A 14489-nucleotide genomic window follows, 5' to 3' on the forward strand; every position below is an offset into this window, starting at 1 on the left:
AAGTATAATATTTTTCATTGTATAGATTATAAGTGCACCCCAGAAGATGTTCAGCTTATTGAATACATTAAAACATTACCGGGGAAACAAGTTGTGGTGAACATCGACAGCGCATGGTTAAATAGAAATGATATGGAATGTCTTTTTCATGGTGACATGCAATTGTCTGACAAAGTAAGTACATTTGTATGTCCATATTATATACAGTAATAAAGTATATATATTTATAATTATCATATTATACAGTATGGTATACATATTTAAAGCTAGCATGTATATTTGATCTGTTAATTGTATTCTTTTGGTGTACAGGCCCTCAATGCATATATACACTGTATTAGGGGTGAAGAGCATTTACTTCATAGAGAAGGTGGAAAGGTCTTCTTGGAGAACACAGTCATTTCCAGTCTGCTTAAGCGTGATGGCGACCCTAAGGTGCTCTTAAATTGTAAGGAAGACACAATTGAACAAAGGGTGGACAACTATTTACAGTCTGACATGGTTGACCTAAAACTCATCTCATTTTTAATATATGTAATATGTAATATATTGGTGCACAATACTTACAAATTAATGTTAATGTATGTTCTATGAAGGTGTTCCTTCCAATGAATATAGAAGATTTTCACTGGTACCTGGCAATTCTGAATGCAAAAAAAGTGAGGTACATGTACTCGATTCTATGGGACAACAAATAACGGATCGCCGAGACCTTTATACTACAGTGAGTAATCATTTCTTTTATATTATGATTATTTCATCATTACATTATTTGTTATCTATAAATCTTGATATGTTTTATATATACACATAGTTAAAAGGTCTAGAAAGACAGATTAAACTTGCAGCAAAACATAAAGAGCTTTACCAAGGCAAGTGGTCGAACCTTGATGTTGCATCATGGCCAGTTATAGAGAAGATCACAACACAAATGCAAACCGATGGGTAAAATTCATGTGACCACAACTCTACAAAATTGGTTTTATTTATTTTCATATATACATAGAAACTCACCTGATCTGTTAAATTTCATATTAGGGTATCTTGCGGGCTATGGATGATAAACTATATGGAATACTGGACAGGATCCTCCCTATCTGATAACGTAACTCAGGTAGAGGACGTATATTTATTTATAGGAACAATGTTTCTTTTGTTTTAATTTATATTTATATACTTGCAGGATGATATAACAATGTTTAGGTTTAAGCTACCTGCAATATTATGGGACTCGAGATTAAACACAAAGAAAGGACATCAAAATCTTGACCACAATGTGGATGAAGATGGAGAGAGTTCAAGTGATGTTCAAATAATCGATACTCCATGTGAGTTATCTAAATCGTCAAATACATCACATCAGATTGAACCATATATATCTCCATATGTTCTGCCTGCTAAAGTAACATCAACAAACACGCAAGAACTGATGTTTGTATTATGCACATATATCATGGGGATAGACAACGACAAATATTTAAAGTAAGTTAATTCTCATTTAATATAGTATATGCATGGTAAATATTCAACACATATGTACTTGATTTAACTATAAAAACAATTGTTCATTTAATAGGAAACATTGGATTCAGAGCACTAAACCTTATCCAATTTCTTTAAGTCTTCAAAAACTTAAAGATATATTGGATGTAAATAAGCCGATGGATACAGATTGTTTTAACATGGCTGTTCGGATGATCGCATGCAATGATTCCTTGTTCTTGTTGGAAGACAAATACCACTACATGGATCTACAGTTCTGTGTAAGTTCAAGTAATTAGTCTTTATTCATATAAGTGTGTTCATTATATAATTATTTTACTAACAAAAAGTAGTCCATAACTAAATTTGGTCGAGACCCTCGCCTTCATGCAAAGCCAGATATCAACATGTTGGCAAAATTATTAGAATGTTGGCCTGACATGGAGTACGATGTTTCAGATTGCAAACAAGTAAGCTATACTCTTCATCATTTTTGTAATCTTGTTTTTTCTCTTACTTGAACTATTTTTTAACTTGCAGATTCTATTGCCCTTTTCTTTCTTGGGTCACTTCACCTTATATGTACTTAACATGGACACTAGAAGCATCTATATAATGGAATCCATGCCTATACCATCATGGTTTAAGGGTGATCATCCTAGCATGCATTATATTCATAATATACATTATATTGCCAATAATATGAATGCTGCCATGGAATTGGCCAATCCTACATGGAAAGACGATATTTATATGTGGCGTCGTATAGTACCAACATGGGTTCCAAGAACATTAAACTGGTATTTTTTTTAACCCGAACAACTTATTAATTTTGTCTACATATATGTAACAACGTATTATTTTAATTTGTAGGGATTTATCTGGCTTTCTTGTTATCAACTTTATGCACGATTGGAATGGTATAAGGTTACCCTGCATTTGCACTGTGAGTACCCTATTTGTTCTAATACTTTGTCAATATTGTTCTTCTATAATAGATTATTAATCGTGTTCTATGATATGTAATAATGAATGTGCAGAATGGGAATGACCTGAGGACCAAATTCTTAGTAGAATTATTGAAGTACAAGGACAATGAATCCAAAGACAATATTCCAGAAGAAATACAAGAAATTATTAGGCACATCAGATAGATATGATTTTATTTGTAATGATACTCAACTTATTATCCTAATTAATTTTATTGCCTTTTAGGTTCGTAGTATCGTTAGGAACATTTGCCAACATATATTTTAGTTATATGTTGCAAATATGAAGGCAGTTCAAATTTCTGTACTTTCAAAGATGCATTGGTGTTTTAGAAGCTTCAGCTTATCCTACTGTAGTATTGTGCTTAAAAGACTCCTATGGGTTTCCATCTTTTTATTGGAAACGAAGTACCATACTATTGTACTGTACAGTGACTTACAGGTATGGAGGGATAGGGCTCATCGCACCTTCTAGCTTCGTGAGTCAAATGATTTTATAATTATTTCCTTTCTATGCTTCTGTTCTTATTTTGTGCTAAGCTGAACGGTGCTTGGTTGTAGTGAGCACAAAGCGATCTTTCTAGCTTACTCGAGGTAGCAGGCAACTGGTGACTGGTGAAACCACAGACTGGTGCCACCAAAGTGGAAGAAATACACTCAAAGAACCATCCTGTTAGTCTCCTTGTCATAGAGCATTCACCTTTTCTTGCAGGTAACTTGGGCTCGACTTACTGACACGAGCAATAGTCTGATAACGCTACAAGACACCGATGTGCAATGGTCGCCGCTCTCTTTGGGATTATGCAGAGGTCAGAGAAACAAATAGCTATATTTTTCAAAGAAAAGAAAAAAAATAAGAACAGGTATCCTACTGTTTCCATTCTCTTATTATGATTTATGATGTTAGGAACAACTAGATAGTGTTGCCGGCAAAGCACCAATACTATCACCAAATATTATTGCCCAATTTACTATAAGAACACATAATCTTATTCTTGTAATTTCCTAAATCCTAACGAATAGGAAAAGAGGGCCACCCAACTTACAAAGTCTTTTTTGTTTGCATAGGATTATCTGTAATTCTGAATGAAAATTTGTGTGGCACCGTTGAACAGCTAAAGCTAAGCAGGGAGTGCCTTGCCTGCTCCTTCTCTGTTACAAGCCTACAAGGTAACATAGTTCTACTTTGCACGTTTACCAGATTGTGGATCTCTGTAGTAATGCCATATTTCTTTTCTAACATTATGCTGAAAACCAGGTAGCAAAGGCTCCCGGTGGCAATGGCGGAGTATATGATGGTAATCTCTAAATTGTGATGCGGTAAATTATAAATGTATGCTATTAATGTTAGTCATGACTTTCTGCTTGTTTTTTTTCTTTGGTTGTAAGAAGGCTTATCTTCTTATCGATTTGGTGACTTTGTGTAGGTGGAGTCATGCCAGTACCACCATCGCAGTCTGATTTGCCAAGAAAACAGCTGAACAGTATGAATGTCGGTATGCTTCTACTGTCTTGATGTTGGTGTTCTACATAACAGTACCTTCAAAGTTTTGAGCTCTAATTTTCATGTACCCTAACTTTTAAGTATGGTAGTGTCTTCCATTCCATGGTCCTTGTCCCGGTAACAATTAGTTTGAGAATTGTTTAGTTTACAAATCAGATGTATTTTAGTTATGATGGTTTCTTGATTTTGTCTGCTGCCCTTATATATTGATAAACAGTAGCATGGAAGTGTGGTGCTCAGTAACCTCTGTGCAACTGTCCAGCTAAACTGGAACAGTGGAACTGGACTGCTTACATTGTTTTTTTATGCTTAATGGAGGGTCACATTTTACACCCCGGTAGGTGTTTGATACGATCCACAAAATTGGTACATGCTGACATTTGTCTCTATTGGTTCTACCAACAGAAATTGAATTCATTGTATTGCCCACATTTTAACAAAACTATATTTCATCCTATTAAATATGTCATATATTTTCTAATATAAGTACACTACTCTGTATATCAGAATTTGGCTTTGTTCAAAGGAAACCAGGGCGTGGTGATACAACATCGTCCATGAGCTGTTTTGACAAAATCACCCGCTGGAGCGTTGTAGGAATTCAAGGTAACCATTTCCACTTCTGTTGATAAGACCAGAAACATTTTAACATGTGCTATTCATCTTGTAACAGTAGTTAAGATATATGTGTGGAACTTCTGCCTCTATGTCAACATGGAATTTTCTATGCATCCAATTCAACATTGCTATTTTCTTGCATCCTATTACAGTTTTTTTATATTGTGCCCTTTAGTGGTTACAAAGTGTCCAAGTGGGATAAATCCTCTTTCTGTGCATTCCTCAACAGGTGCATTGCTGTCACATATACTGGAACCCTTGTATTTGTCCACCATTACTATTGGACAATTACCTGATGGTACTCCTGAACGGTTCTCTATTAAAAATAATATCAAGAAGGCCCTGGATGCTCGTCTGTCCTCTCTACCCACCGAATTGCCACCTCCTTTCAAAATGCAGAAGGTTGGTGTTCCTTTTCTTATGTTCCAGTAACTTCTCCACGATAACAAATCATTTCTATCTTCAGCCAAAGGTTTTTGAGGCGCCTGTACCACCAACAGAGTTTCAACAGATTCCTGGAGACGTACGCCTCTTGACATGCGGGTAGTATATATGGTTTGTTCCATGAGCTGGATCCTTTTCCCCCCATTTTGTCTCTTTCTTTATGCATCCGTTTATTGTGCCATTCTTTTTTACTGAAGCGTTAGCTTTGTCGTTTTTCTTTTACTAGGTACTCGATTTGTTGGAATAAATCCGGTTTGCATGAAGTTGTCTTAGGTACAACTGGTAGGAAACAAGGAACCTCATCAAAGGCAGCGCACTTACCCTCCACCGAGTCACTGCTCTGCAAGTAAGCGGGTCTTTTCCTTGTGTGAATTTCTTCCATCGCGATTCTGACGCAAAACTGTTGAGAGGACCGTGTGTTGACTGTTGTCCTAGGAAAAGACTACTAGAAGCATTTGTGTCTCTTGAGCATCCTTTGGTGGGGCAACTAAAATGCGAGGAGCTATCTTACCGGGCACTTAAGGTATTTCGTGATCTCTTGGATAAACTGATGTTTAGTACTAAGACATAGCGTTTTTATTCCGCCAGGTTCTTCCTATTGATTTCACCTGCTACCATCCAAGAACCGATTACAAACGTGTCTGATTTTCTGTTCCTGTTGCAGGATACGGCTCATGAATACCATCACGCGCTTGAGCTCCTCAGGAAGGCCCCATTTTTTGGCTGCTGGCGAGCTAAGCCTACATTTGTTGATTCGTTTGCAGTTTCACGGTGATGTCTCGTGAACTGGTGAATGCCATCGCCCTGTTTCTTTTTGTCTGTTGAAAAAACATACTATCTCCGTTCCAAAATATAGTTCTTTCTAGCCATTTTTTCTGTCCATATTAATAAACATATAAATAGTCTAAAATGAATTATATTTTAGGACCGAGGGAGTAGGTCTGATCCAGCTTTGTTCTGTTTGAATTTGTATATGTTGGTGGTCCATGAATGAATCAAACTGAACTTATACGCGCGTGATGCTGTCACTTGATTCGAAGCACTCCCTCCCGGCCTCCCCGCCCCAGGTATCGGTATTACTAGGTAGGTGCCCGTGCGATGCCACGGAACATAAATCTCGATTTGTACATCAGCTATGCTTCCTGTGGAGCAAGAAAGCGAACGCAAGCCAGCTTTTTGTATTAGTGCATTCTGTTCAGTTCTTACTTGATCATCCCGTGTTCTCGTGTGTGCCATGGCCGAGTGCAAGCTCAACACTGGTATTGTTGTCTTGTCTCAAATGAAGTCTGATTCCACAAGTTAACCGGAAATCTTCATGGGTGATAGCTGTGTCAGATTCTTTCGCGCATAGGGCAAGTAATGCAAGTGATAGCTGTGTCAGTTTACCCCATTTTTCTTGGGCATCACTTGTCTCAAATAAAGTCCATTGGAGGTTCGCAATTTATGTTCCGTGGCATCGCACGGGCACCTACCTAGTCTAATCTTAATCTAGCTCCAGCAAAGCCCATATCGCCCTCAAAACTACTTCTGCGATAACAGAGCCTCCACGATCGCCAGTCCTCGCTTCGACGTCTCCTAAATCCTTGTCGAGCCCCATCGCAAGTTCGCAACCGCGTCGTCCACTCGTCCTCATACATTTTGCACTGGTTCATCTACATCGTCGACCCTGCCACCGCTGCGTTGCTCCACGACGCCGGCGAGTCTTTCGTCTCCGACGAGCCCTCCAGTGAGCATTTTTCATCCATTCTACTTTCCCGTTCTTCGTTTCTGTGTTTCCTTCGCCCGTAGCCGCCATGGCACCACAATTTCCCCCTGCATACCGTGCTCCAGCAAGCCACCTGGTTATGAGCCCCTATCCGCGCTACGCCGCATCGTGCGAGCCGTCGCGCTTGGTAGCCGCGCTCGGCCTCGGCGAGCCGCCGCCCGCCGTGTAGCCGGCCATGGCGCATAGCTATGCGCCCTCCCCTGCCTACGTGCGCAGCAGCCGCCGTGTCCCTCTGACATGGTCGTGCGTATCACTCCGGCGAGCGCCGTTGCACCCGCCTGATGGACAGTGGCGCTTCCCAGCCCCACCTCGCCGCCACCGTCTGCTGTTGCAGCCGCTTGCCGCGGCCTGCCCGCGCTGCTCTGGCGCGTCGCCAGACCTGGCCACCGGCGTGTTCGTTTCAGCCGGCGCCGCCTCCTCCCCTGTCACCCTGTGTTGTGCTGCCCCATACTGCAACTGCAAGTTGAAGAAAAGAAAACTGTCTCTGCGCTTCCTTCGTTCATGTGACCAGGGAAGGAGAACGGGCCCATCGTGGCCACGTGTCCACATTTGGTTGGCTGCAAGAATGATCGTGGACACACATGGGATGAAAACCGCCCACACCTGACCCTATGATCTTTTGCGACCATGTCCGTGTGGCCGTTCATGTGGCTAGTTTTGGCCAATAAAAATTAGACATGTCGCACAGGTCGTTAAACGTTAATGTATTTTGCATTAAATATCCATTTTATCCCATTCAAATTTCGTTAGATTCGTATTAACGTTATCTACACTTTAAAAATATTGTTTCATCATCTCACATGTTTTAAATAGTTTATTAAATATTTGTTTAACTAACGTTTTAAATTGGTTTTCCAATTGAAACTAATTTATAGTTTTTAATTGGCGCTTTTATAAATAAATGTTAACTTGATTAATACCAATTTAAATATTTTTTTATGTAATACTTGTTTAGTATAAACACGATATATGTTAGTAGTTTACATATGTTGTGTCTACCTTGCCGCGTTGTGTATCGCGCTCGCCATCACCGTTGTCGAGTCGCGTCGACGCCTCGCCGAGCCACCACACGGAAGCGTCTGCGAGCCCACATCAGGGGTCATGCGAAGCTCGGCACCGTTCCTCGTCATGCTAGCCAATTGGAGCTTCACCCCGAGGAGAGAAACGCCGCCCTCATCTACCCCCATCACTGTCTACCCCTAGACATCTATCCATAGATGTCTACCCTTGCGCGTAGCCCCGCCATCGCCTCGCTACCGCGTTCGCGTCGTGCGCCGTAGCCAGCGCCCTCATTGCTACATCTGCGCATTTTTCGTTTGCTGTTGTGCGCGTCGCGCCCCCTTTCGTAGTGGCGCGCTTTGCCGTGCGTCGTTAATCCACTTCGCTTAGAATCGCTCATATTAATTAATTGATTAATTAATTAACCGACAGCTGTTAGTGTAGTAGATTAACCGAAACTAAATATTAGCTCTAATTTATATCTCATAAATGTAGAGTAATGTGATTATGATGAGTTAAATGTTAAATGTTATAGTTCATATTCGTATAACATAAACTCGATAACTTTTCAACTGTATCTTTAATTAAGTCGTTGCCATAGAATCTTCGTTCTCCGGCTTCGACCCAATTGACAGGCATTCTACACCTTCTTCCGTACAATGCTTCAAATGGTGCCATCTTTATGGTGCTTTGGTAACGTTTGTTGTAGGAAAACTCGTCCAACGGTAGCCACGATTCCCATGATCCTTTCGACAATAGCACACAAGCTCTTAGCATATCTTCGAGAATCCGATTTATCCTCTTGGTCTGTCCCGATGTTTGAGGGTGATAAGCTGAGCTATGCACGAGCTTAGTCCCCAAACCTTTCTGTAGTTGTTCCCAAAAGTGAGTGGTAAATTGTGTCCTAGGGTCCGACACAATGGTTTTTGAAATTCCATGTAGTCGAATAATTTCCGCGATATAAATGTCTGCATACTTCAGTGATCTATACGTTGTTTTGACATGCAGAAAATGAGCTGATTTAGAGGGTGTTTGGTTTTGAGTGACTAATCTTTAGTTCCTTTATTTTATTCTATTTTAGTCTTTAAATTGTCAAATACAGAAACTAAAATAGAGCTTTAGTTTCTATATTTGACAATTTAGATACTAAAATGGAATAAAATGTAGGGACTAAACATTAGTCCATAAAAATCAATCACTCTCTTAGTGAGTCGATCCACAATCACCCATATTGAGTCATTGCCTTTTTTAGTAATAGGAAGTCCAGTAATAAAATCCATACTAATCTTCTCCCATTTACATTTAGGTATAGATAATGACTGCAATAGGCGAGCTGGCTTTATGTGGATAGCCTTGAGGCTTTCACTGGCTGAACAACAGATTGTATTCTGAATCATTCAGAACCAAAAGTCAAATACAGATTGGACATTCAACGTTGTTTGTAGTCACCACTCACCATATTACATTTGTTTGGCCGGCCGGTGAGGTATTATAAGGTACCCATTCTCGTAGCACCAATAACGTGAACAATAAATAGTACTGTAATCCCAACAAGGACTGGGATTTTTATCTCCCTCTGCGTTACATTGCATTACATGAGGAAAAAAGAACAAAATTAGCCAATATGATAGAAGGATCAATAGTATCAACCATATTTTTACTAACAGAGTAAATCTGTATAAAATGAGGATGGCAGGGGCGGATGGCCGGCACCATGCGGCGGGCGCGGCGGGAGGTTGTTGGCGACAAATGTGGCGGAGGTTGTTGCGCGCGGGGACATGACCCGTGGTGAGATAGATGAAGAAATGTGGGAGAACGGTTGGAGACGACGATTTTGGATCCAAGCAAATCCAGGCACAGAACGCGTCGGCACGCGCGTTGCCGAATTCGTGGAGTGCGGACTCCGCGTGAATCCCTATCCGGTTTCAATATAAGAGATTTAAATCTTTTTTAACGAACCGAGCAGATCCGCGCCCCACCTTATATATATCAACTGGACTCGAACGTCCTGCTCTCTGCTCTCCCCGCAGACAAAAAACCCTAGAATTCCCAGCCGCCGCTCTCCTTTCCCTCGATCCGTTCCTCCAAGCGCGCACGCATCCTCACGCCAGCGCACCGCCGCCCAACGATCTACGAGCTGCCATGGCTAACTGTAAGGGACTTCCGATTTTCCGAAGCCTTTCCTTAGCCTCTCTCTCGTCATCTCGTGCGCTAACCTTGGATCTGGTTGGCTGGCTTGCAGCAGCGGCACCGGGAGGAGTGAGGTCGTTCCTGCAGGCCGTGTCTACGGTCACCGAGGAGACGCGGACGCCGCTCCGTGTCGTCCAGATGGAGGGCCTGGTAATTACTTCCGAACCCCACCCAGTCTGCTGTTTGTGCTTGCGTTTTGGCATTCGAGATTTGAGAAACTTAGGCGTGCTCAGAGGACGAATCTGTTCGCATAGAGTCAGATGTATTGGGGATCGAAATCAGGGGAAAGTAAACCCTTTCCTTTTAGGGGATAAATTTCCCTGTAGCAGGAAGCATTCTTTGTATCTTAATTCCACAAGCACTGTGTTATTTGTTTTCACAATAATGCTATTTTTGCAGGCTGTACTGAAGATCATTAAGCACTGTGAGGAGTTTGCGCCTGCTTTAGTTACAGGTCAATTGCTTGGTTTGGATGTCGGTAGTGTTCTGGAAGTGACCAACTGTTTTCCATTCCCTGTGAGCCCTTGCTCCTTAACATTCTAAGCAGCTCTGTACTGATTATGTATTTTTCTGCTAAGGTCTTCCAGGGTAGTAGTTGTTCTTTCACATTTTATAGGCTAATGGCTATCTTACTATTTTTTACTGAAGATGAGGGAAGAGGATGATGAAGCAGATGCAGATGGTGCCAATTATCAGCTTGAGATGATGAGGTGTTTGAGGGAAGTTAATGTTGACAACAATACTATTGGATGGTAAGCTAAGCTAATTTCAATTTAATCTAATATCTAGTACCATATCAATATTCAATTGATTTAGAAATAATCAGTGGTGGATTGAGTTCTTTTGACATGCACATTGACACAAAATTCATCTTCTTGGCTACTTGTGGATTATATATTTAATGATCTTGGACAAGTAAATAGTAGCTCTTGAGTATGTATGACTGATATGTTCACAATTGACCTTTTTCTTGGCCATAAGTGTCTCTTCATATCACTTTAATTTTACTATGTTTTTTATGTTTTATTTTTATTATGCAGCAGAACAATATAGGCACGTATGAAGTAGCTTTAAATGAAATTGCGAGATACATTTTCTGTTATGTGGTACCGAGAACTGGTGGATAATGTCTTTGATATTCTACCTGTTGAAACTAACAATTTTGAAAATTCACGTGCTAAAATGACTTCACAGATTTATTATCCTACCTAAATCAAGGACTGTTAACCAAAATTGCTGGAACCTTGTATTTGGTCATATTTTGGGAGCACAAGTTATTTGAAGATTGCAAGATCTTTTTGGGGGTTGGGTAGGTAGGAGTAATCAGGCTGCTGCCACTGTAAATTTTGCTGATCAGTATTGATTGCTATGCTTTATTGATGATCATGCAATCGGCGTTGGTGGGCGTGTATGTACATGCACTACTTTCACTCTATGACATGTGGAGCACATAATACTTGCTCATGCCATGTGACAAGTATGAACTTTTTAACTACCACAAGTGATCAAAGGCACATCGTTATTACTGCTTGTGCAATATTTTATAAGCTTTACATTTTGTTTCATAATTTCATATTACTATAGAGTAGGTGGTTTCTAGTGGCAATTATTTACCTCTGTAGTAATCCAAGTTTATCTTACTATTTTAACTTATTTGCATTCCATTTCTTCGGGTCTACACATACAGGTATCAGTCTTGCTTGCTTGGATCTTTTCAAACTGTGGAACTGATTGAAACATTTATGAACTATCAGGTACGGGGCAGATAGATAAGCTAGGTTTTTTATCCAGCCTATTCGCTGATATCAGATACTTCCCGAGCCTAAAAAAACTACCATCCCTTTCCATTTTACATTTTCCTCTACTATGTTATATCATGACTGCATTAGTGGTTTAATCTGTTACCTAATTATAAAAATAGTAACCTGCCAAATAGTCGAATGGTTCAGGAAAGAAGACTTTGAGTCCACGAGTGATGCATTTATATTTGCAATGATGTTTGTTTTATCTGTCTCTAGGTCTCAATATTTTTTTGGGTGGGGGTTTAAATTAAGTGTGGTTTCACACATTTGTCTAATGCCATGTTTGAACAGATCTCATGTATATTGGATTTGTGTTCCAACTCCAAATACTTGTCAAGAACAGAAATCGCTGCAATATTAGAGATGGAGAGTTGCGAGTGGTAAAAAAAGGGACAATGCTTAAGTTGCATGAAAACTGGATGAGTATAGGTGAAGCAATGCGTGTGTTAGATGGTACTAGTTGCTACGCTAACCTATTGAAATAGATTTCAATGGGGTAACCTTTTTGGGAGTTTCTTTTTCTTTGTTTACCTAAATACCTAGTAGATATAATTCTTTATGGTTGACTGTAGCCTCATTGTTTTTTACTAGTAGATTAAGATGTATAATGATCCAACATGTTTCTGCATCTAAACATTGGTATCATTTCAAGTGATTGAACAATCGTAGCTTTGTTGCTTATTTCAGTATGTGACTATTAGATGCCTTCCTAGCATGATCATGGTTTTTATTTTCTCCTATTTTGCATTTTATACATAACATTATTCACTTATTCCAGGAGAGCATAAGGAGATGTGTGTGCATTGTCTATGACCCATCTAGATCTAGTCAAGGCGTGCTAGCTCTCAAAGCCTTAAAGCTTACAGACTCGTTTATGGATCTTTACCGTAACAATGGTTTAACTGGGGAGAAGTATGGCCTCTTTTCTGTAGCTCATCATTGTACTAGTTTGTACAAATAGTTTTTATACAATGATTTTGTGCTGCTGCAGGTTAAGAGAGAAGAAATTGTCCTGGGTTGATATTTTTGAGGAGATACCAGTATGCACTCTTATATTTTTCATTTTGAGTTATAATGATGAATTTAGTCTCAGGTTCTTTTCTTATTTGTGTTACAGATAAAAGTTTCCAACTCAGCGCTTGTCAGTGCCTTCATGAAGGAGCTGGAACCTGAATCACCTGTTACTCAGGTTTAGATTTTTTGCTTGCAGAAACTCTTATGTGGCATTTGTTCTTCCTGTTCTTACATGATTTACATTACTATTTTGTGTTTTTCAGTGTGACCTGGACCGACTTAAATTGTCAACTGCCCCCTTTATGGAAAGGAACTTGGAATTTCTGATTGGGTGCATGGATGATCTTTCATCAGAGCAGAACAAGGTATTGCTTTGTTTTTAACAGAAGAACTTCTCCATGATTTATCTGAGGTTTACTACGTTATCTATTTGTTTGATTGAGTGCCTTCCTTGAAATTCAGTTCCAATATTATAACCGCAACCTCTCAAGACAACAGTCACAGCAGCAGGCATGGCTTCAAAAGAGAAGGTTAGAAAATGCCTACTTTGTAGTGTATATGTACATTATCACCTCATGCATTTCATATGATCATATCTTTTGTGAACTGTGGCTGTTTTAAGGAAGTTCTTTCTCAGTAGATTATTGTGTGTCTTATCATTCATTCACATTGTCACATTGGTTTCTTTGTATTTTGTGCTGGTACAGGCAGGAGAACATGGCAAGAAAAGCAGCTGGCGAGGAGCCACTGCCAGAAGAAGATCCATCCAATCCTATATTTAAGCCTATTCCTGAGCCATCACGATTGGAAGGCTATCTTGTAACCAATCAGATCTCCAGTTACTGCAACCATATCAACGGGTTAGATTCTATAACATCTATGCCTATCTTTACGGAGTCCCAAAGCTGTTGCATGATTCTATTTTTTAGGGAAGCATTTATTAGAATTTAGACCCTGTCCAGTTCAAACATATGGTCACCCAAAACACTATTTTGCACTAGTTTACACTGTAAATTGTACATATGGTCACCCAAAACACTGTTTTGCACTATTTTACACTGTAGACTATACTGTTCACACAGTGGAGTTTAAATATGTGGTTCATAGTGCACTCGTATATTGATTGTACTTTGTGTCACAATGGCAGGGTTGCTGGTCAGAATTTCGACAGGCTATACCTGATGAAGGCCTTGCATGAGGATTAGAAGACTGGGTTGTGACTGAAGGCTGCTAGATTTAGCTCGTGATACTGCTTAAAATCACAATTTTGCGATGTACCTTACATGAGCGCACCTGTCTTGTACTTAATGTTTCCGATTAGATGGTTAGCACACATTTTGACACACTTCCTAATTATACCAGCATTCTTGGTAGTAATTCAAAAATGATCACTTTGATTACTTATTAGTTAATGTATGTGTTGCCGTATAAACCAATGTTCTCCATTAGGTCCCATTCAGGTTTCACGGAATGGTCGGCTAGAATCATTCTTAGTCGTATTGCTTCTCTAATTTATATATAATGGTTCATTTTTTGACAAATGAATGAGGCCTTAGTAATTTTGGGACGCACAGTTTAAAGTCCATACTGTACCTTGATTTTGTTCTTATCATGTAAGGGTTTGTTTGTTTTGCTCATACTGTACCTTGATTTTGTTCTTATCATGTAAGGGTTTGTTTGTT

General features: G+C 39.7%; 4 protein-coding genes across 4 annotated transcripts; all 4 read left to right on the forward strand.

Moving 5' to 3' along the window:
* The first annotated feature begins 658 nt into the window (after window positions 1-658).
* LOC103641569 (uncharacterized) lies at window positions 659-1832 on the forward strand. The gene is made up of 5 exons (XM_020546153.1): window positions 659-724; window positions 815-945; window positions 1039-1114; window positions 1184-1482; window positions 1577-1832. Exons 1-5 carry the CDS (start codon window positions 683-685, stop codon window positions 1779-1781), a joined length of 753 nt encoding a protein of 250 aa, XP_020401742.1. The 5' UTR covers window positions 659-682; the 3' UTR covers window positions 1782-1832.
* A 36-nt stretch (window positions 1833-1868) lies between these two features.
* On the forward strand, window positions 1869-2868 carry LOC109943192 (uncharacterized). Its single transcript, XM_020546121.2, has 4 exons — window positions 1869-1952; window positions 2023-2282; window positions 2356-2428; window positions 2523-2868. Exons 1-4 carry the CDS (start codon window positions 1890-1892, stop codon window positions 2634-2636), a joined length of 510 nt encoding a protein of 169 aa, XP_020401710.2. The 5' UTR covers window positions 1869-1889; the 3' UTR covers window positions 2637-2868.
* Window positions 2869-4485: 1617 nt separating this feature from the next.
* Window positions 4486-5960, forward strand: LOC103641570 (tRNA-specific adenosine deaminase TAD1). The gene is made up of 6 exons (XM_020545799.3): window positions 4486-4581; window positions 4823-4995; window positions 5060-5136; window positions 5264-5383; window positions 5473-5560; window positions 5702-5960. The coding sequence occupies exons 1-6, from the start codon at window positions 4533-4535 to the stop codon at window positions 5810-5812; spliced, it is 618 nt and encodes a 205-aa protein (XP_020401388.1). The 5' UTR covers window positions 4486-4532; the 3' UTR covers window positions 5813-5960.
* A 3685-nt stretch (window positions 5961-9645) lies between these two features.
* Window positions 9646-14187, forward strand: LOC100272851 (eukaryotic translation initiation factor 3 subunit 3). Its single transcript, NM_001147304.1, has 12 exons — window positions 9646-9953; window positions 10044-10141; window positions 10391-10507; window positions 10640-10743; window positions 11679-11745; window positions 12572-12705; window positions 12785-12833; window positions 12911-12982; window positions 13071-13172; window positions 13270-13337; window positions 13515-13667; window positions 13955-14187. The coding sequence occupies exons 1-12, from the start codon at window positions 9944-9946 to the stop codon at window positions 14010-14012; spliced, it is 1032 nt and encodes a 343-aa protein (NP_001140776.1). The 5' UTR covers window positions 9646-9943; the 3' UTR covers window positions 14013-14187.
* The last annotated feature ends 302 nt before the right edge of the window (window positions 14188-14489 follow it).

This window comes from Zea mays, chromosome 10 (genome assembly GCF_902167145.1).
Source record: "Zea mays cultivar B73 chromosome 10, Zm-B73-REFERENCE-NAM-5.0, whole genome shotgun sequence".
NCBI lineage: Eukaryota > Viridiplantae > Streptophyta > Magnoliopsida > Poales > Poaceae > Zea > Zea mays.

Excerpts from the sequence above, each read along its gene's own strand:
- LOC103641570 (XM_020545799.3), top strand. The coding sequence starts at position 4,533 with ATGAGCTGTTTTGACAAAATCACCCGCTGGAGCGTTGTAGGAATTCAA. Across the intron at positions 4,996-5,059 it reads CTCCTTTCAAAATGCAGAAG|CCAAAGGTTTTTGAGGCGCC; the intron begins GTTGGTGTTCCT and ends TTCTATCTTCAG. Across the intron at positions 5,137-5,263 it reads GTACGCCTCTTGACATGCGG|GTACTCGATTTGTTGGAATA; the intron begins GTAGTATATATG and ends TTCTTTTACTAG.
- LOC100272851 (NM_001147304.1), top strand. Across the intron at positions 10,744-11,678 it reads GACAACAATACTATTGGATG|GTATCAGTCTTGCTTGCTTG; the intron begins GTAAGCTAAGCT and ends CTACACATACAG. Across the intron at positions 13,668-13,954 it reads TACTGCAACCATATCAACGG|GGTTGCTGGTCAGAATTTCG; the intron begins GTTAGATTCTAT and ends TCACAATGGCAG.
- LOC103641569 (XM_020546153.1), top strand. The coding sequence starts at position 683 with ATGGGACAACAAATAACGGATCGCCGAGACCTTTATACTACA. Across the intron at positions 1,115-1,183 it reads TATCTGATAACGTAACTCAG|GATGATATAACAATGTTTAG; the intron begins GTAGAGGACGTA and ends ATATACTTGCAG. Across the intron at positions 1,483-1,576 it reads GACAACGACAAATATTTAAA|GAAACATTGGATTCAGAGCA; the intron begins GTAAGTTAATTC and ends TTCATTTAATAG.
- LOC109943192 (XM_020546121.2), top strand. The coding sequence starts at position 1,890 with ATGTTGGCAAAATTATTAGAATGTTGGCCTGACATGGAGTACGATGTT. Across the intron at positions 1,953-2,022 it reads ATGTTTCAGATTGCAAACAA|ATTCTATTGCCCTTTTCTTT; the intron begins GTAAGCTATACT and ends TTTAACTTGCAG. Across the intron at positions 2,283-2,355 it reads GTTCCAAGAACATTAAACTG|GGATTTATCTGGCTTTCTTG; the intron begins GTATTTTTTTTA and ends TTTAATTTGTAG.